Source organism: Lissotriton vulgaris, chromosome 12 (genome assembly GCF_964263255.1).
Source record: "Lissotriton vulgaris chromosome 12, aLisVul1.2, whole genome shotgun sequence".
In the NCBI taxonomy this organism is placed as follows: domain Eukaryota; kingdom Metazoa; phylum Chordata; class Amphibia; order Caudata; family Salamandridae; genus Lissotriton; species Lissotriton vulgaris.
This window is the reverse complement of record NC_141700.1, coordinates 434188728-434210630: the sequence shown is the minus strand read 5'-3', so window position 1 is coordinate 434210630 and position 21903 is coordinate 434188728. Positions and strand designations below refer to the sequence as shown.

At 44.8% G+C, this 21903-nt stretch overlaps 1 protein-coding gene across 2 annotated transcripts in view; it reads left to right on the top strand.

The window, feature by feature from the left end:
• Positions 1-21903, top strand: part of LOC147674128 (dipeptidase 2-like) — a 365658-nt gene that overhangs the window by 240320 nt on the left and 103435 nt on the right. For both annotated transcript variants that reach the window (XM_086945196.1, XM_086945195.1), the window contains exons 4-5: positions 9010-9139; positions 13412-13553. In XM_086945196.1, the coding sequence (XP_086801322.1) occupies positions 9010-9139; positions 13412-13553 (272 nt within the window). The remainder of the gene's footprint in view (positions 1-9009; positions 9140-13411; positions 13554-21903) is intronic.

Genomic DNA, 21903 nt, shown 5'->3' with positions numbered 1-21903 from the left:
TCCCTGCAGGAACCAGTACCAACGCGGGACCCAGCGGAAGTACATCCCCGCGACTCCGGAAGTCCTTCCCCCTTTCCGGAGGCGGATCACAGAAAAGCCGGAAGAACCAACAACACAGCGTTCAAGCAGGAAGACTCGTGGCAGGAGACGGCGTGCGAAGAACCCCCGGAGAAGAGAGACGATCCGGAACCAGGAGACGAGGTCTGGACGGAGGACTGGTGGAGTCCAGAGGAGGACGCTGGAGAGCGGCCGCAACTCAAGGACGGAGTTGCGGCGGGCCAAGTGAGTACCAGTTCCGTGTGTGTGTAGATATTAGGCGTTACGAGAGTCTGTAAATAAGTAGCCTGTAAATACCTCAGTGTACAAAATAGTTCCCTCCTCACGATTCACCGTGCACTGTGAATAGACTGTATATACGTGTGAGAGTGGCACTATCACGACTGTAGATAAATACCCCCGCACGTCCTGACACCAACGTCACCCTATTCCCTGTCCACGCTATATCTTCACCTCTCTTACCTTCCCCTCCCTTTCCTCACAGTCGTTCTAGCCCCAACACTCCGGTGAAGGAACAGGATCTTATCTTTGGATCCACCGACAGAGCTAACGGCCCTATTTTCTCTCTCCTTTTCCCCCCCTCCGAGGAACCACCGTCCGGGAGCTGAGCCTATTGACACCTCAAGGTTCGGCCCGACTACAGTCAAGACCAACAGCTGTCCCTGGAAGACCAACCCCGGAAGACTCCTTACCTCGGACCCGGAACCCGCAATCCTTTGGAACTCTCTATTTCCTTGTATCATACCATTGCACCCTTGTACATTAATAAACACCGGCTACAAAATAGCCCACTACATACGGCCTCCACGCTTGTTATTCCGGTCTGCTTCCCCCACCAGCCCACAGCGGCCTACAGTCATATCATTAGAAAATTATACAAAGTTACAGTTGACTTATCAAAACACTATCTCTCTTATGAGAGGGCCGAACAAGGATTCTCGCAGAGCACATCTATAATATACTGTCAGACATGGGCATCCAACACCAAAACCCTTGACTGATAGCCTAGAGTGATAACAATCAACCCTTAAAAGCCTATTAACTTTAACATATGCTTTTCACAATAAATAAATCAGGCCTACTGCCCTTTTGGGAGTATTTCATAAAAACAAATGAGGCCTATCGTTATGATCATTGGCTTGCCACTTCTACAACTCAATCCTGCTGTTTTGAGTATAAGCTTTGCAACAAGGCAAAAAGTGCAATACAATCACTTTATTTAACTAGAAGCACACAAATGCGGCCCAATCAAATACTTAACTTGGTAAAACCAACATGCAGGAGGGGCCTAAAAGCCTATCTCAGTATTACTTTGAAAGCTCTTTTTTCTTGATCACATAAGGTTGGTGACAGCTGCACTGTCAAGGCAGGCTTAACAAAATCATGTAGATTGGTGTAGACCTGGGCATGCCATGCTGCTCTCAAACACCTAACTGAAATCTAAAGTTAAAATGGAAACTGAGGGGATCTGAACTGCTGCCAAAGAAAACAAACACTGGAAATTATCTACTTAGCGAAGACACATTTACAGCATTACAGTACCACGTGTGTACCCCCAAAATTGCTGCTTCATGAGCAAAAGTGAGTTTTCTCTAGGCAGTCATACTGCTGCAGGCTCAGGCAGTTGGATAATTCTAACTGTGTGCAGAGGAAACACTTTTTCTGTGGAAGCACACAATTTCTCCCAAACAAAACACTCTCCTGTGCTCCAGTATGGGATGTGAGAAAAGTCCATGCCTCTCTCTGTAGTATTCCTGAAAGCTCGTTTGAGGTTGATGGCAAAAGGTTTAGGTACAGATGCACTGTCAAGAGCTAAGACCTAAAACTGCGTTGGTTCAAAGTGGTTCCAGCTAAAAGTGTGTAGAAATTGACACACTCTCAGGTTCAATTCCATATGGTGAAACAGCCATTGGATGCCAAAATGGCTGCACACAGTGGTCTGTGCCATAGCCTCAAGTTTGCCTGCATATTTGGTTGCCATCATCAGTGCCTGGAGGTATGCCCATGCATTCAGATTCCATATCCAAAATATAGAAATATTGATGGATAACTGGTAATAAACGATCAATTTTGCACCAATGGTTCCAAGTGACATCAAATAAACAAGTGAGTTGGGTATGATATCCCTTGGAATCCACATGTGGATAATCATTGGTTAGCAATGTTATGATGTGCATATCACCCCCCAATGAATACCCACAGCAAGATTATAAAATGGATCAATTGTACATTGGGAAATGACTCTTAGGGAGCCATGCTGCAGACATTTCACCTCCCTGAGCTCATTCCCCCTCACCACCTCACTACCTTCCCATTACCCACCACCATGCTAACTCCATGACAAATCCTATTAAAAAAATCAAAATCTGGCATCCTGACACCTTCCCTCACCATTCTGTAGACCAATATTCCTGATATTAAAGAAAATATAAATACTTGTTGTCCAGCTACTCGCCAAATCCTACCTAAGTAGTACCCTGACACTCGACACTATTTAAAAAAAAAATTAAAATATAACTGCATAACTGGTGTCCTGCCATTGCTCCCCCAGCATTATTAGCGTCCCCCTTGCCAGCATAAACCTAAAACCATTATTTTAAATTGTAATGCTTGGTGTCTTAACACTCCGTCACCATCTCTAGGTAATTCCAACACCATCCTACCCGACTGCCCAGCTGTTCTCTTTCAATTAGAACGCAAAGACACTGTTGCATGTTGACAATGGCTGTAATATCCACTCTGCACATGGCACCTTACCTGATTTAGGCTGAGCATGTAACATTGCGTGCTGCCAGTGCTGAGGGGGTGGCATAATGGAGGAAGGTTGGCTCTTTGCAAGTGTGACTATTTCAGTACAAGGCATTTTTTGTAGATTGTATGCTCATGTTGAGGTCAAATTGTTAACAAGTGGGTCCCTAGTAGGCAGAGGTTTGCACCCTATCCAAGTAGGGACCACAATCCTAGTCAGGGTAAGTCAGATCCACAATAACCTGTGTTCACTCACTGTTGGCTTGACGTGCAACAGTCAGGATTAATTTAAGAGGCAATGTGTAAAGTACTTATATTTGTGCAACACATTAATTACATTAACACAGGGAAAACACCACAAAAAGACTCCTCATCAATTTAGAAAAATTGAGAAGATGTATCTGATTAAAATAAGACCAAAATTACAAAATCCAATAAGTACTTGACAACATAAATATATTTTTTAAAGTATGTAGGTTATTGTAGTTCTAGAGGAGCCTGTGAGCTTCTATTACAGACACCACTCCTTATCAGGTGGGTTCTTGTATATCGTCCACAAACAGGTTGCATCCTACATATTTATCCCTGCAGACCTATAATCAACTTCATATCACTCAACACAGATGGTCTATGTTCTAGATATTTATCTGACTTTATATTGTAAGTCGTCACTACTTTCTGCTGAACATTTTTGTCCATCCATTTCCCACCTGTGATCATTCTGGAACTTTAAAATTTGGTTTATGACTTTTTTCGCAGACTCATGCTTATAATTTTTTGGACATTTTAACCACATGCAAGTAGATGCAAGTAGATTTTGATGTTTCGCGTCAGTTAAGTAAATTCCCTTTTTCATTTATATAGTGTATCCTTCATCTTTTCTTGGTGACAGCACATCTCGATTTGAAACTGTGTTTCTCTATGGGAGCATGTCTTCTTTCCTTTTCTTGGGATTAAGGCAACAATGTCTTTCTATGTTGATATATCCTATTTTCCCAACCACTGTTAGTTTATTGAATACTTACTAAGGTGGTCATCCTGACTTTTCTACTTTCTTTGCACAATTGTGGTGGTATGGTCTTCCTCATAACCAATCGGGGTCGGTTTGATGCACAATGTGTTTAAACATCTTTTGTTGTTTATTTTATGATAAGAATTACACATCATTATTTTATGCTGTAGCTTTGAAAGAAATAAAGCTCATATAATTTACAGTAAATTGATTCATTATGATTTGTTTCAACATGTTTGTATATTTTTATATTTTAACAGCCCTGGGCTAGGCAAAATATGTATTGGCTGTGCAATTGATATCTGGACAACTGTGTTTGTGATTACATTACATATGTACCACTAATATGCTTGCCACATTGGCTACTACTGAATTACATGTTTGCTGTAAAGATCTTATTTGCTACATTTAAAAATCAAGATCTTGTTGTCAATAAATCTATCTTCTATGCCAATATTTTGGGCATGGATTGGATGTGCTGTAATTGTTTAGTGCTACGGACATTTGTTGGATGTTGTACAAGTTACTGATTTGGTGGTTTACCTAGGTGCAACTCTTTGCAGCAGTGGTGCTGTCTGTGGTAGCTCACGTTACATACTGTTCTTCTTACTGCCCACATTTGTGGGAAGGTTAATGTGCTGGGCACATTTTACCACTGCTTCTACGTTTGTAATGGCTTCTGTTAAGGTGATAAAAAATTGGTAGTGGTGTTCTCTAAAAGGGAGTAACCACACCTTCACATATACAGTAGAAAGAAATGTCCTGGAACTGGTTGCATGTGATAAATATTATCTAATTAGAGTGCTACGAAGACCACTGTCACTCACTACCTGGGGTGACTAATGCAAATCCAAAGGATTGGCAGAAAAAACATACAAACAAAGGGGTCCTATAAGCACAATCCTATATGTGATGTAAAGCAAATAACTTATTAATCACAATAGTTGCATATCTCAAGATGACAAAAGTAGAAGTCATATCATCAGAAAGTCTTCTCTCTTAGACAGGATATTGAAGTCAAAATCCTTTTGTGTTTGTTATTCCATTTGTTCAAGAAACATCAAAGGAAACAGCCAACACGTGTTTCGTCGGTATCATGTGGACCGTTACGTGTATTTCCAGTCCTTAGACGCTTTGCGGTTTTTGTGCTCAGTGATTGACCTCAGCACCGACCACCACTACTTTCCTTTTATTACTATTGGTTGGCATTGTATCCACACTTCGGATTTCTTCTTGCCAGTCATACTATACATCGTCTCATATGACCCCGCTATTTTTTATTTGTGGGTTCTGACCACACTACAGTGACAACTACGTTCTCTTTTGGATGAACACCGGCCGATTTTTTACAGACATTCTACCATGTATTTAAAATATTTCCCCCACAACAGTTGCACAGTGTTCATCTTTAACCCCGCTTAACATAGGTTCGGGACAAGATACGCACGATTTTGATTGCCATTTATTTTGTCACATTGTTTTATTCATCTATTTAGCCTTGAGAAAGTCGGGGTACAGACTTTGTACCGATGAAACACGTGTTGGCTGTTTCCTTTGATGTTTTGGCTATTTCCTTTGATGTTTTTGCTGTTTCCTTTGACGATTCTTGAAAAAATGGAATAACAAACACAAAAGGCCTTTGGCCTCAATATCCTGTCTAAGAGAGAAGACTTACTGATGATATGACTTATACTTTTGTCATCTTGAGATATGCAACTATTGTGATTAATAAGTCATTTGCTTTACATCACATATAGGATTGTGCTTATTCGACCCCTTTGTTTGTATGCTTCTTTTAAGGTATTTAAGGTTCCGCTGGGAGTTTGGTAATGCTCTCAACAGTAGAGCGATCTGTGCATAGTGTTTTTAGGAAATCGGGATGTGTTCTAAACAGGAGGCTGTGAAGAGTGCAGAACGGCTACAGGGACCACTCGGTTCCGGTTGCAAGTAAAAAAGCACTTTCACAGAAGGCAGAGGAGCTGGGCAAATTCACTAGCTGTCAGACACCACCGAAGTCTGTTTTGCACACAAAAGGTACCTTTACACGACACAGTAGGAATGACCTCCAGTACGGCACTCCTGCAGTGGTGATGTGGTCACTGAGAGTCTCCCTGTTCAACTGACAGTGGCTGGGGCAGTGATGATGTTTTTGCAGTTCTCAGTAGTCTTGTTGCCCTAGCAACGGTTAGGGAAGAGGCTACGGCGCCCGGGTATGAGTACTGCTTCTTTTGCCAGAACTCTGCCACCACCCGGGAGTAGAGTGCAGCATCTTGGGGACAACGGACCATTGAGCACCACTGCAGATCCAGAAGAGTTTGAGCACGATTCTTGATATAAGGAGCTCCGAGCTCAGCTGGTAAACCAGTCAGGGAGTGCTGCCCTCGCAGAAACGCTGATTGATGCAGGGCTCAGCTGCCGGACTCGCAGAGTCCAGTAGCAGCGTAGATGTTGTTGAAATCTTTTATGGCCATGAGACTTCATGACCAGGGAGCAAGTCAACAAGCCCTTGGAGTTCTTGGGGTAAAACAAAGGTTGTAGAGGGCAGTTTCAATTCTCCCTCACTGCCAGAGTTAGCAGGCAGCAGGCCAATGCAGAAGATCAAGTTTCAAAGTGGCAGTCTCTTCTGGCAGCACAGAAATCAGCAGGTGGCAGGTTAACACAGCAAAGCAAGTAGCAAAACAGCAGTCCCTCCTGGCAGTGTAGGTCCTCTTCTTTGCAGAGTCTCCGCAATATCCAAAAAAACTACTTTAGTGGTGTCAGGGGTCCAGTACTTATACCCAAATGTGCCTCTGAAGTGAGGGAGATTTCACAGAGGCCGTTGAACCTCTCAAGGTTCCTGTCCTTCCTTCCCTGGCTCCAAACACACTACAGGGGCTTTTGGAGCTCTTTGTGTGGCGGCACACACAGACCTATTCAAGCGCAAGTGTCAGCTCCTCTCTCCCAATCTACCTCAGGAAAGCCAGCAACCTAGTGATGGGCCATCAGGATGCAAATGTCACACCCAGTTTCCTTTGTGTGACTGTCTAGAGGGAATGCACACAGCCAACTGTCCCCCTAACCCTGACGTCTATTCAGAGACCGGCAGAGGCACAGAATGGTTAAAGTAAGACAATTCCAACTTTCTAAAAGTGACATTTTCAGACCTGCAAATTAAAAATTCAACTTTACTAAAATATGTGTTTTTAAATTGTAAGTCCAAAGACACCAAATCCCAATTTTATATTCTCTCCCAATAGGAAATTACCCATTTTTACCTATGGGAGAGATGGGCCTTGCAGTGGTGAAAAATACATTTTGCAGATTTTCACCACCAGGACATGTAAAACTAAAAAGTACATTTCCCACCTTTTGAGTACATTGAACCCTGCCCATAGGGCTGTCTAGGTCCTACTTTAGGGGTGATATATATGTAGTCAAAGGGAAGGTTTTACTCCAGGCAAGTAGGTTAGTTTGCCAGGTCGAAATGACAGTTTAAACTACATCTATAGGCTCTGCAATGGCAGGCCTGAGCTATGTTTAAAGGGCTACTGAGTGGGTGGAACAATCAGTGCTGCAGGACCACTAGTATCATTTAATTTACAGTCCCTGGGCAAATGTAGTGCACTTTACTAGGGACTTATAAGTAAATTAAATATGCCAAGTGTGGATAAGCCAATGTTACCATGTTTTAAGTACATAGCATATGCTCTTTAGCACTGGTTAGCAGTGGTAAAGTGCCCAGAATCCTAAAGACAGCTAAAATGAAGTCAGCAAAATAGTAGGTCCGAGGGCAAAAAAAGGCATGGAAAACCACACCAAGGATGACAAGTCTAGCACAAATTAATTGTTCCACCTTTAAGTGTGTCCAAGCTTGACCTGCTTTACTGTTCTTACAATTACTATCCACGAAGTACATGTAGTTTCCTATCCCTGGCTTTCAGAGAGAGGCAGCCAAATTAGGATGATCAATGAATTTCTTTTAATTTTAAAATGAATGTTTGGATTAATCATTTTGCCTGATTCTATATTTGCTGTGATTTTAACTAGATGTCTAAATCATGAATTTGAGTTCCCTTTAATGAATTGCACTGTTGGCTTTAATGTATATTTGTTGTTCCTTCATGGATTATTTCTTAGAAACCAAACAAGAGGATTTTTGATGATGGCAGTGGCTGTCACTTAGACAAAAGTCTACCCAGATACTCAGCAGACAGGAACACCCTCATTCCCTTGCCTCCCTCTGGTCTGCAGAGACCCAAGAGAGGTGAAGTAGAGGGCTTCTCCAAATCTGCCATACCCCCACTTCCTTCTAGTGTCTGGTGACCCAGGCAGGTCTTTGGGAAGATCAGGGAATTGAGTGGTTCCCTTGGGGCTGTAACTGTAATGGAAAACAATTTTATCTTTTGCTCTTGTGTTGCAAGAACAGCGAGTAATTTCATTTTGAATCCTGTATCCACCTTAATGTTTTTTAGTAGAAGAGGTTATGCCTACAGAGATCATTGAGCTACTACAGCACCTTCAACCTTCGGCCAGACTGCACAATGTTTGTTGCTCTCCTTTTGACTATCCGTAACATGGACATAATAACAGAAAAGGTCTTGAACTGATTATTTGCAGCAGTTAGACTTATATCCTTGTTTCAGCGAAAGGGCCATTGTGGTTATAAGCAGCATGAAAGAAGAGCTCTGAGGCCTTCCAGGGTCATGCATGAGCAGCACACCCAGTACAAGCATTCTCTTTGAATTCTGATACTTCTACTCCAGTTGCACTTATAATAGCAAGACTACAAAAAAAACCTTGAACTGGATGAAAAACTCCTACATCGAAGTAAGAACCTGGAGAGCTCTGCTTCTGTGTGCTTTGGGTTTGTTTCTCAAATAGCCTACTTCTCATTTTAAGCCCTGCTTTGCTCTATCAGTCCATTTTGAACTAACAAAAGTTCCTGGATAAAAAACAAATGGAGAGAAAAGAAACATCCCTTTTTTAATGCTAAATATTTTATATGGAGACAGACCTTGATCCAGCTCCACACATCATTTTTCCAGACCTGGGTTTTTTCTGAATCTCAAGACAAACAAACAACTCACTTTAGATCACCCATCATATCCTGCATTTCTAGATGTTAATCACGAGGACCACTGTCTGTAAATCCCTGTCTAAAAATAATAAGAACAAATATGTTCATATTGAAGAGATTGCATTTTACTTTACAGTTCTGGTCAGCTTATGTGCTCTGCAATGCTCAGAACAAAGATGCCGTGCGCCTGACACTGGAGCAGATCGACATCATCAAGCGCATGTGTAAAGAGTATGAAGAGTTTGAACTTGTAACCTCTGCAGTCGGTAAGACATTTTAAGGTCTGATGTTAGCCAAAACCTTATGATTTTCCAAAAATGATATGTATAATATACTTATGTATAGGGACTTTAGCCAGCCCTCTTCAGGAACGGATTCTGTTACTGTGCCATTTCCCACCCAGTACAACACACATCATGGGCCCAGCCCACTTTATTCATTGGCTAACTTCACTGTGGGTGACGGCTTTCTGCCCCTTCACAAGGAACACATCAGCGCAGAAAATAGTTTTCCTAAGTGTCAGGGACCACTATGGCAATGTATGCGTTTGGAGAGTCCAAAATATTTTTGCTTTTAGCCAATATTTATTTTTAATTAGACTGATAAAGGCCCAGCAGTTTCCTCAATAATTAGGTTTTGCAAAAATCATGACAGAATAAAACAAGCATTGATAAGGCCAAAATTGCAAATGCGTATTATTTTATGTATACATAAACAGATGTATGCTTTCAAATCCACAAGAGTTCAAACATGTTAGAAGGAAACAGATCTATCAGTCGTCAATGTCATAAATTACATCATTTAACTTGTCATGAGTGATGTTATATGTGAGGTCATAAGCAGTGTACGGCAGAGTAGGACACCAGTGATAGTTAGCTCAGGTATACTATAGCTAATGAATATCAGTGTTTTTTTCTGTTTTAAAATGTTTTTTTTAAAATATTATTTCAACACCTAGCTTGATGTCACCTCGAACTTATTTTTTTAAGTGAATTTCTAAGGGCCTTATTCCTATGTCGGTGGGTCAACCAAAGACAGGCTATCAGTGGCGAGCCCACCAACATCTACAAAATCGGCCCGACCGCCGGATTGTGAATTGGCAGTCAACACCATTGGGTGGAGAGTCCGACTGCTGCTTTTCCGATGGGTTCCAGGAGCCTGTTGGGGCGGGGTGTGGGACTGTAATCCCTACAATAGGGGCGGTGCCTTCTCAGGCACTTCCATAGGGATTACAATGACTGTTTCTCTCTGCTTTTTCATGGGGGTCAACCCGCCATGAATGGCAGACGGAAAGAGACTTAAGGGTTCCCTAGCAGGGCCCCCGTCCCCCCTAGGCCTCCGCTATGGCGACTGGGGGGGGGGGGGGGGGGGGGGGGGGGGGACACATGTGGCACCCCTCCACCAAACATATATTCACCGTGTGCCAGGCACCACGTGGTGCCTGGCACACATTGCATGGATCTTTGAAAATCTGCCTTTTTAACTGCAGCTTGTGAAACAGACCTTTTCCGGGCCATAGCACAAGCTGAAATTGAAAATGGCATATTTCCGACCGCTGTGCTGATGGTCGCACTGGATTACGGGGGTGGAGCTGTCAACTACCAGCCGGCGGATCCACTCCCACAGCAATGCTGGTCGGATGCTCTACCAGCATCATAATGAGACCCTAGGCTTTTTCTAATGAACTTATTACCATACCCAACTATAACATGTTAACCGTTTTTTTCAGTGAATTTCAGTTTTTTAAAATTGTATATGGACAAAATCTGGCCAACACTGGTGTGCAGCAGGGGATTAGCAATGGAGCTTGGCAACTGGTCAGGCCTTGTGGCCAACTACTGCTGACATGGCCTTCTAATTCAGCCTGTCTCTAATCTGCACACATCTTCTGGTTGTGTGCAGAAGAAATTGGATGAATACTTAAATTTTTTTTATTTTGGGTAGTTCACAGTTTTTTGTTTGAATTTATAAAGTTTTTATGATTAGAACTACATTTTATTTTACCAGGTCTTTTTAAACTTTATCTTTTACTTTTTGTAGTTCTATTGCTCTTTCCAAAAGTCTATGTTCTGTGTGGCGATAGTCTTCCAAGGCCTTTGAAAACATTATTTTACTACTTTCCTCAAAGACCACTACTTTGAGACAGAGCCTATAGCAGATCTAAATATGCTGAATATGCAGTTTGTTGCCCTTCATCTTCTTGAATCTTGTGCATCACAATACAAGCTATGCAATTTGGAAGCAAAGCCGTCAGATGCTTCTACATCCCACTAGTTGCCATGCGGTATTACCCACTCCTTTGCCCTTTCCTCTATGCAGTACCATGGTGCACATATAGGATGTCATTTGTGCGACTATTTTTTGGGACTGAAGGACTTTTTTAAAAACTGCCACACCACTGATTATTTCTCAGGACTCAATTGTTGTGGTGTTGCAGAAGTGAATAGAATGACAAAAAGTTCATCCTCTGAAGCTTTAACTGAGAGAGGCCGGATGTAATCTGCCAAAATTGTGATTTTATGCAGGGAGGACTTTAGCCGTGGAATCAATAAAAATGAATCTTTCTGAACTTCCAGAATGCTTATACACCTTGGAGCCCTGCATTCCCATCAGTTCAACATAGCAAAACTGTATCATCATGATGGAGGGGCCTTCTACATCTTCTGCAGCTCTCCAGAGTCTCTACGCTGAAGATACTGTTCCAGCAGATATTCTTAATGCACAACAATGGAATGTAAACAGTACCTACTCAAGGACTGGACTGTTGTATATGGACTGTGGAAAAGTATTGTCTGTTGGAGAGCCGCAGTTTGCGAATGTAGGTGGCTGAACATGAATTGCTTGTTTTCACCCAAGTTCTGAAGCCCTCTTTTCTCCTATTTTTTCAATTAACAGCCCCTTCCCTCCAAAAAGGAACCTTTAAACATTTTCAAAACTCTGCAAAAACACAAAGATTCCTGTTAAAACCACCACCTTTCTTGGTTAAAAGATAGGACAAATTATGTCTTACCCTTAATGTTAATTTAGCCTTACAGCCCATTACAGCAGGCTAAATTGATCATTAAAGGTCTACATTGTTGTTATAGGCCCAGGCTAAAGGCAAAGGCCTATAACAAGGGAGTAGGCCTCTATTTGCTGGTATAGTCCGCTACCTTTGGCTATAACTCTATAATAACATTCAACCCCATGAGGACAAAATGTTCTTCTAACATCACTTTACAGCCTACTGATATTAGTTATATTGCCAACTAAAGGCCACTTCCAGAGTTATAGGCCCAAGCAAAAGTATTACAGACCTTCATCTGTGTCCCTATGGCAAGTCTCTGCCCCAACCCCTGAGGGCAAGCAACACTACACTGTGCATGGCCTTTGGTTGTGCACACTTGCGGGCAAACCACAGGGTCTGCTCTCCAGTCAGGCAAGGCACCTAACCCCTCCCACCCCTTCATCCCCATATTGTGAAATAATATCCATTTTACCAGCACTAAAAGAAAGACAAAATGCTGTGTTAAAGGTCCATTTACTTTTTTATTTGTTTGAGAGGTTCAATTTCCTGCAAAGAAATCCAGCACTGTAAATTACCAGAAATAAAGGTGAATACTTACTTTCTATAAAGTACAAGCTTTAAAACTACTGGAAAGTAAAAATATATATTTTTTTCACTGGGAAAAACAAAGGTTAAAGGTCTTAAACATGAACACTGAATATCAGTGACAATAAATAAAGGTTAATGTGATGTTACAGTTAGGTATAGAAATGAGATAACTTGTGTTTAAGTTATCAAAACAAAAACCCAGTGAATTTCACCAGTTATAGTTTAGTGAATGAATAATATTGTGCACCCCTATAATGCACTGCTTATGACCTCGCATATTACTTCACTCATGACATGTTACATTTCCTAACTAATGACAACAGATGACTCCAGCCATGCCCTGAACCCAACCCCTCTGCGGTGGCCAACCTCCTGTGGTATCCAACAATCCAGATATCTAAAATAAATCCTGAGAGTTAACCCCTTTGTGCACAATCCAAGTCCCACTTTCAATGCTAGTTTCTCAAAAACGTCTGAATGGATGTACTCCGGATCACAAAATCACAATTCCTGAGTAAATTTCTGTTTGCCAAATTTGGTGTAATTCCATTCAACATTTTTTTCTGTTTCAGAGAGAAGGTTCCCAAAGGTAATTTAGATAGGAAATCAACATTTTAGGACTTTCCATGAAGGAGCTTAGGTGAATAAACATGAGTGTTGTCCAAATTCTTCAAACACCACAAAAGATGGTAACAAGACTAAAAAGCTCCTCCTATGAAAACTTTGCATAGCTAAAATTACACAATGACGACACACATATTTTCAGTATTCATTGGGGAACATTAGCTTCTCTCAATAAGGACAGATAATGACTTTCTGAACCAGTTTTGAATTTTTTTTATTGTCAAACATGCTTAGTTTTAAAATGTACATGAGCCATACTTCATGATTAGTTTGCTTTTGACTCTACAATTAAAATCTTTGTTCTTTGTTTCAAAAACAGGTATTGACAACAGCAAGAAAATAGCATGTTTGATTGGCATCGAGGGAGGACATTCCATTGACAGTAGTCTAGCAACCCTTCGGATGTATTATGATCTGGGTGTTCGGTATATGTCCTTAACACACACCTGCAATACGCCCTGGTAAATTACATGCATCTCTTCCTTCCAATTCTGATGGAGTAAATGAAATCAAGTTTACTGCAGTCTTGATGGCATAGTCAACAGTGTTCCAGTGGGCTGTAGTAGTGAACCACTCACTTTAAATTGTGAAACAGCCATTTATATTAGAATATATTATGTAAATATGTATTTTTACAGTGTGGGATTCACTTCTTATGTGTCCTTGTGGGCAGATTTAGGTATGCAGTTTACCCTCATCCAGAGCCATGTATGAATAAATGATTTAGAATGTGACAGATTCGTCATGGAGATCCATGCAAGAAATTTGGTGGGAAGGAGCGGGATGGGGGATCTTGTTAAGTACTGCCACATGTGTGGAAGTGTTACAGCAAACAAATAATGGACGGAATGCTGACAATGCAAACATTTTCCCCCATTCAAAAGATCTGGGTTAAATCCATCGTTCTTTTGCCCACTACGCCACCCCAGGTTGGGCCCAGCCATATGCAAATCAGTCTTGACCCTGCGCCTTATGGGAACAGTCCAGACCGAACTGCAAGGCCAGGTCCTCCCTGGACTGCAAACAAGCCTCCTGGGACCGGTTTCAGGGTATGCCGCCCTTCTTGTGTGGATGTGGTCTATGTCTTTGGCTGCCTTAGCAGGGTATTAGGTGGTAGGTTGGTGGACAATTGGCATGAAGAATCTAGTTTGGTGAAGAACTTTAAACTTTCTGCTTGCTGTTTATGGATGGAGCTATGGGTGGGTGAGCCTCAGGGTTGTTAGGTACCAATAATGTAATGCGTCTGTGTAATACTTTTGGTGGCCTTTGTAAATCAGTACTAGTCAGGAACTGGGGTCATATTTCTATCCATCTGAGTCAGATATGGTGGGTGATGTTATCTCTCATTTCTTGATGGAGACCACTCACCAAGTGAGAGGACATGTGCACTTTTGATATGGCTGAGATACCCGCCACCCCCTCTCAACACAATCCCCAAAGGAGGGAAACCGGAAACAGTTCTTGAAGTTTTTGGAAGTGGGAGGGAGTGACCCTCCCGGCCGTATTTATTAAAACAAAAAATTTAAAACATTTAAACATTAATGTACAATTTCATACCACATTGCGATGTTTGGCTAACCTTAACAGATTCTCTAATACAGAGGTTCTCCTAGCCGAACTAACATCCTACAAAACATTTACTTGAAATATTGAAATTGTACATCCTAACGTTTAAGGGCCAACGGCAAGGTCGTAACCGGTGTCAAGATCCCTAACCAGACATACCCCCCCCCACTTGGGAGGGGCGACAGCACTGAGGCGTACTCAAGTGCAACTACTACCAATTTCCCTTGACTTGACGGGGGCACTTATCAACTCGACGCCAGTTAAAGGTCGTTCGAAGACTCGTGTGAGGTATCTAGAAGGTATCGAAGACCTCCCCCCAACCCCACACAACTTACCGCATCTGCCGTCGCAGATGTCACTGGCCCCGGGAAATTCCCCAGGAGGGGGCTGTAACCCCTCCTACACAGGAAGGGGCCTTGACCGCCTTTCCTCTTCTTTCGGCGACCCATCCTTAGAAGGGACCACCTCCCCGTTGAGGGGCCAAAGGCCACCTCCCCCGAGCGCTCCCATCCGTGTTGGGTGACGCCCACTCATAGGGATCTTCCAATTAGTGCTCACCGATCATGACCTTACCGCCCGACCAAAATAAATACGACAAATGCTAACTAAACGAAACTACATTGGCCACTATGACCGAAAAAGCCTGTTTATAAATGGACCTTACATCCGAAGTTCTTTAATCACAAACTTGTAAAATTAGACCAATCTTTATTACACATTCAACATCAACACAACACTACAATAACCTGTAAACGAAATAGAATAATTGATCAATTTTATTAAAACAACTGGCTGTCCTCAGGGGCTGGTGGGTGGGTCAAAATTGGCTCTTCGTTCCGTCTCGAGCTCACGTGCAGCGAGGAGGTGCAGCTTCAGAGCACAGGAACAAGAGGATGTCTTCTGGTCTTGCGTCCCTTTTTATCCATCTTCAGGGCGGGCGTAAACCCGCCCCTGCCTGCCCCGAGGGCGTGGCCGGCCGCGTCAGTGTCTAGGCCAGCCCACTCTAGGGCGGGAAAAAGCGCACCCCGGCTACGCCGCTTCGGGCATACCAGCCGAGACGCGCCTCCCGCCCAAAATGGCTTCCCAGGGGGATCGAGGCACTCTGCCATACGTTCGGGGGGACCGAGTGGTCGCCCCTTTCCATATAGCTGAGATACCCGCCACCCCCTCTCAACACAATCCCCAAAGGAGGGAAACCGGAAACAGTTCTTGAAGTTTTTGGAAGTGGGAGGGAGTGACCCTCCCGGCCGTATTTATTAAAACAAAAATTTTAAAACATTTAAACATTAATGTACAATTTCATACCACATTGCGATGTTTGGCTAACCTTAACAGATTCTCTAATACAGAGGTTCTCCTAGCCGAACTAACATCCTACAAAACATTTACTTGAAATATTGAAATTGTACATCCTAACGTTTAAGGGCCAACGGCAAGGTCGTAACCGGTGTCAAGATCCCTAACCAGACATACCCCCCCCCACTTGGGAGGGGCGACAGCACTGAGGCGTACTCAAGTGCAACTACTACCAATTTCCCTTGACTTGACGGGGGCACTTATCAACTCGACGCCAGTTAAAGGTCGTTCGAAGACTCGTGTGAGGTATCTAGAAGGTATCGAAGACCTCCCCCCAACCCCACACAACTTACCGCATCTGCCGTCGCAGATGTCACTGGCCCCGGGAAATTCCCCAGGAGGGGGCTGTAACCCCTCCTACACAGGAAGGGGCCTTGACCGCCTTTCCTCTTCTTTCGGCGACCCATCCTTAGAAGGGACCGCCTCCCCGTTGAGGGGCCAAAGGCCACCTCCCCCGAGCGCTCCCATCCGTGTTGGGTGACGCCCACTCATAGGGATCTTCCAATTAGTGCTCACCGATCATGACCTTACCGCCACAGGCCGGATAGTTGACCGGCTATCCGGACCCCCCACACAACTCCTACCTAAAGGTCATGTTTCAACGATTTTAACCATGCTAAGAAGTCTCCTAAGAGTAACTCATTCCCCACCCAAGACAAATGCACACCATCCCCTAAATACATACTGTCATCATTAATACAGCTATGAGAAATAGAATGCAATGTCCTGGAACGGAACAACCTACTCACTTTATTGTTAAGCTTTCTAACAGAATGGTTCAAAGCAGGAATAGAGATAGCCCCCCGCCACACCTTTCGTGGAATCAAATGGGACCATGCAATCGTGCACCCCGGAACTCTCCTCGCCAACCAACTTACAGTGGAAAGCATTGCCTCCAGGAGTAGTCTTCTACCGATGGTGACCAAATCATTGCCCCCAACATGCACTATAACTATAGACGGCGGTGACCTTGTCCGCCCTAACAAACCCTCGAAAAATGTTTGAAACTGGTCAATACAGAGACCGCCCCTTCCGTAGAAGGACATCCTGTACCCGTATTCCCCAGCTACGTGAATCATGTCACCTGCTTTGAATACGTCTGCGGCACGCCTCACGTATGAGTGGCCCACGACCCACACCTCCTTTTTCACAGCCGGTGATGTCTGACCGCTGGCCCGGTGTAGGGTCGACTGCATAGTCCGCCCCGCCTCGTAGGCTTGCGTAACTGAAAACCAAACAAAAACAAGAAGCGTGAGTACATTATTACAGCTTCACAACATGTGCAACCGCACGTATCTTTTATAACAATTGGAGGACCAACGCCCCACTCGTTTCACTTGCTCAACATTAAGACCCCTGGCTGTAGCTTCCGTAGCAGCCCCTATCCGAAAGGAATGGGTCCCAAATTCGCCCGGGTTCAAGCCCGCAGCGGCAATTGACATCGCAAGCACCCGCTGAAACTGAAATTTCGTCAGTGGGGTGGCATCAGCGTGTCTTAACAAAGTCCCCCCCCCATGATGCCACCCTTCGTGCTAGGTAATCCTCTAAACACTTTACCGGACATATGGAGGACCCAGGAATCCTGCGTATGATGACGCAGTCACCCATCCCATCTTGATCAGTCTTGGACTTTACAAAGGAGACAGTCATTGTTTCTCCCCTGATCTGAACGTGTTCCTGGCACAAACCCCCTGCCACATCCAGTTTGTTCCTTGCAACTAGTTCGCTTACCCGCATCGCTCCGTGAAATGCTAGCGTAAAAGCGGCTCGGAACAGCACCGCCTCAAATTGAGATGAACATGTGGCCGGGAGTGTGGCCAACAACTGGGACAATCTATCCAAACCTATCGGGCGCCTTTCATCTACTCTGCGACCCTCAAGGCGTTGCCACCCACGCAGCGCTTTCTGTACAACGAAAGACGCTGTTGGGTCCTGGATAGCGTGTGCTCTGGCAACAAAGGAAATGGCAGCACGATGCCTCTGGGCCGTAGCCACCGATTTCCCAGCCCTACGTAAGGACATCAGGAAATTCACTACCCATTCCTCGTGACCCCAAAGTCGCTCTCTATCACTCCCCAAAAAGGCTAAATAGGCCCGAAACGCCCCTTCGTATGCCTTCCTCGTCCTTGGTGCTAGACTCTCTCCCACGAGGTGACGAAGTTCGGGGCACCGAGAGACCAGAGAGCTTCGGGAAAGGGTGCCGGCTCTGGGTCCGCTGAGGGGAGGAAACCCGAAAAAGCCTGCATTTGAAAACGAGACAGTGCGTCAGCCGCCTGATTCATCACCCCTGGAACATGCTTTGCTCTGAATAGCACGTTCAATTGCATACATAGTAAAACAATTTCCTTAAGCAGTCTTAAAATCAGTTTACAACGTGCTGCCTGACTATTGATGCACTCGACCACGGTCATATTGTCAGACCAAAATATGACAGAGTGATCTTTGAACCCATCGGGCCATGTTCTCAAGGCCACCAAGATGGGAAACAGTTCCAGGAAAGCAATATTACTCGTCAGACCATTCTCATGCCACCATGTCGGCCATCTTTGTGCCGACCATTTCGTGCCGAAGATGGCGCCAAAACCTATGCTTCCTGCTGAATCTGTCCATAGCCCCAGCTCTTCAGAAGACACGGCTGGTTCCTTCCAGACGATTCTACCATTGAAGTCCGCCAGAAATGCTAACCAAATACGCATGTCCTGGCGGATATCGGCCGATAGTCTCGTGCGATGATGGCACTCTTTAAGGCCGACCATCGCTTGGGCAATTGAACGGGAAAAGGGGCGGGCCATTGGTATTACCCTCAAGGCAAAATTCAACTGTCCCACCAACTGCTGTAATTGTTGCAGCGTAACTTTTGATGCATTTATACACACTTGCAGCGCAGCCCTGAACTTCAACACTTTCTCAGCTGGCAAACGGAAACACCCTTCAATGGAGTCCAACTCGATCCCCAGAAACTCGAGGCAAGTCGTAGGACCCACTGTTTTACCCGGCGCCAATGGCACACCAAACTGTTTCATTAACACACAAAATTCGGCCAAGGCCCGGCCACATTCAAGATCCCCGGCTGCCCCAAGAAACAGAAAATCATCAAGGTAGTGCATTACATCTTGGAAACCTGTTTTCTTTGTGAAGACCCATTGTAGAAAACTACTGAATTTCTCGAAATAAGCACAGGATATAGAGCACCCCATTGGCATACACCTATCCATGTAATAACAACCCTGAAACATGAATCCTAGGAGACGCTGGTCGTCTGGGTGTACCGGGAGCAATCGGAACGCTGACTCGATATCTGACTTCGCCATCAGCGCCCCGGGCCCCAGGCGATTCAAAATGGCTACGGCCTCATCGAAGGATGCGTACCGCACCGAACACACTTCTGGATCGATTGCATCATTTACGGAAAGACCTCGTGGAGCTGATAAATTATGAATCAGTCGGAACTCACCGGGGTCTTTCTTGGGGACTACCCCTAAGGGAGAACAAACAAAATTCTGGACCGGGGGTACACTAAACGGGCCGGCGACCCGACCTCGAGTCACCTCTTTCCGGATCTTATCCTGTACTACGGTCGTATGCTGCAGGACGGAAAGTTGATTTTTACACTTGTCCACACCCTGAAAGTCCCCCACTGGGATGCGGAAACCATACGAAAACCCGTTCCGCAGCACCCCAGCAGAAGTACGATCCGGGTATTCACTGAGCCAAGGAATCATCGCCAGGGTATCAATCGGAGTGGGTAAAGGCGCCCCTCGGACTATATTAGACCTGTTTGGCACCTCCTCTCCCCCCGTTATCACCCGTTCTGGCTCTGCACGAGGACTCAGGATGGGACGACCCACAACCACTACATTCATGTTTGAATTTACACGATCCCTGGGGTCTAGTACATTTACCTCTGTTGTAATTAAAGCAGAAACCCCTTTTTCCGGTATTGCCGGTAGGTTTCGAGTGATCGTCGGCACCCGTACCTGATCGAAAGGGCGTCCCCGCATATTGCCGGGAGGATTCGCCAACATTACTTCCCACCAACGGCATTTTCAACATTCCTGACTCCTTCATTTTATCCCCAGTCAAGGCATCATAACAATCCCAGGTTAAACTTTTATTATGCTCCTTTTCCTTTCTGAACAGATTATCGTAACAGAACCAATGATTACCCTGGTGCGATGTCGAGTACCCCATGATTCGTGATTGATAGATTGGGAACTCGGAAAGCAACTCAGGTCTACGTTCCCCCAAGATTGATGTAAAGATTCCCCAAGCATTGCCCCAATTGCCGATATTCTCATTCACTTTAAAGGCGGCCATTTTTGCGCGCCAAACACTCGGATGCATGAGATCCTTCTGACTCTTTACATGCTCTACCTCGTAATGATCAACAAGCAATGAGAAAATGTTCACATACTCCCCCGCCCAAATCTTTTCCTTAATTGCCAAAGGAACATGTTGCCCCAACTTTTCTCTCCGAGAGGGTGTTGACTCATCCCTCGCGATCGGCAATGGCCGCTTACCTGCACCTGACGCTGCCTCTGTGGTCGCAATCGTCCCTGGTGTCTTGTCCCCTACTGCAGCCGGCACGGGCACCTTGGCTGCTTCCCGTTTCTCACGCAATTGCTTTATCAGCGCCTGCGCATCGACAGCCGTGGCGCCCTCGTTACCTTTACCCAACCACGCTGCCAATTGTGCTGCCAGCTCGGGCGGCATATCATCCTCGGACACGGGGGTGACCACAACGGGAATCGGATTCCCCTCCTCCGGCACGGGAGTTGGAGCCTCGATCGGGGCACTGGGACCCGGGATGTCTTCACCCGCTGCCCCCCTCCTGGGCCTCTTGTTTTTCCCTCCCGGGGCTGCTCCCACCAAAGGACGTTTTGGACCCCCTTCCTCATTCTTGTCCACCCGCTTCTTTAGCTCGGACATCTCCTTCATGAGAACACGCAGCATCTGGTCAGTAGTCATGCGCTTTCATACCTTCTTCGGCATTCTCCAACAAAGTAACTGCAAAACAAACAAGAACGATTAAAACGCTCAAAATTGGCTCTTCGTTCCGTCTCGAGCTCACGTGCAGCGAGGAGGTGCAGCTTCAGAGCACAGGAACAAGAGGATGTCTTCTGGTCTTGCGTCCCTTTTTATCCATCTTCAGGGCGGGCGTAAACCCGCCCCTGCCTGCCCCGAGGGCGTGGCCGGCCGCGTCAGTGTCTAGGCCAGCCCACTCTAGGGCGGGAAAAAGCGCGCCCCGGCTACGCCGCTTCGGGCATACCAGCCGAGACGCGCCTCCCGCCCAAAATGGCTTCCCGGGGGGATCGAGGCACTCTGCCATACGTTCGGGGGGACCGAGTGGTCGCCCCTTTCCATATGTTCAAAACAAATACAAATTAAAGTAGTTCTAGTGCAGTGTTTGAGACTGGGTTGGTTTTCTCTGGACTGTTACGTTCTTTGCTAAGGTCCAGATGGGCCAAGCCCCCTGCCACAAATTGAATCGGTTTCCTTATAAATTACACTGGTTTGACCACACATACCATGTTCCCAATCAGCTTAAGTTCATTGCACCTTTATTACTGTATCCACTACTTCCAGATCACTGTCACGTTGAGTAAGTTTCCATCCCCGACTGTTCTGAGTCCTTTTCCATCCATGTCTGAGTTTCCTTTCCTGCTGTTCCACAACAATGTTATTGATTTACAAATCACACCTTTCTAGTTATCCTGCTTTGTGTCCTTCAAAACTTTGTACTCTAGCTCCTTGTTTTAGGCTGTCCTTTCTTATGGAGAACTGTTTCTATAGTTAATTATTTGTTGGGTTCCTGCTCTTGAGATGCACCAAATTCATTAGATAAACTACCACCACACATTGCAGAGATGTGGTAAATATTGCTCATCT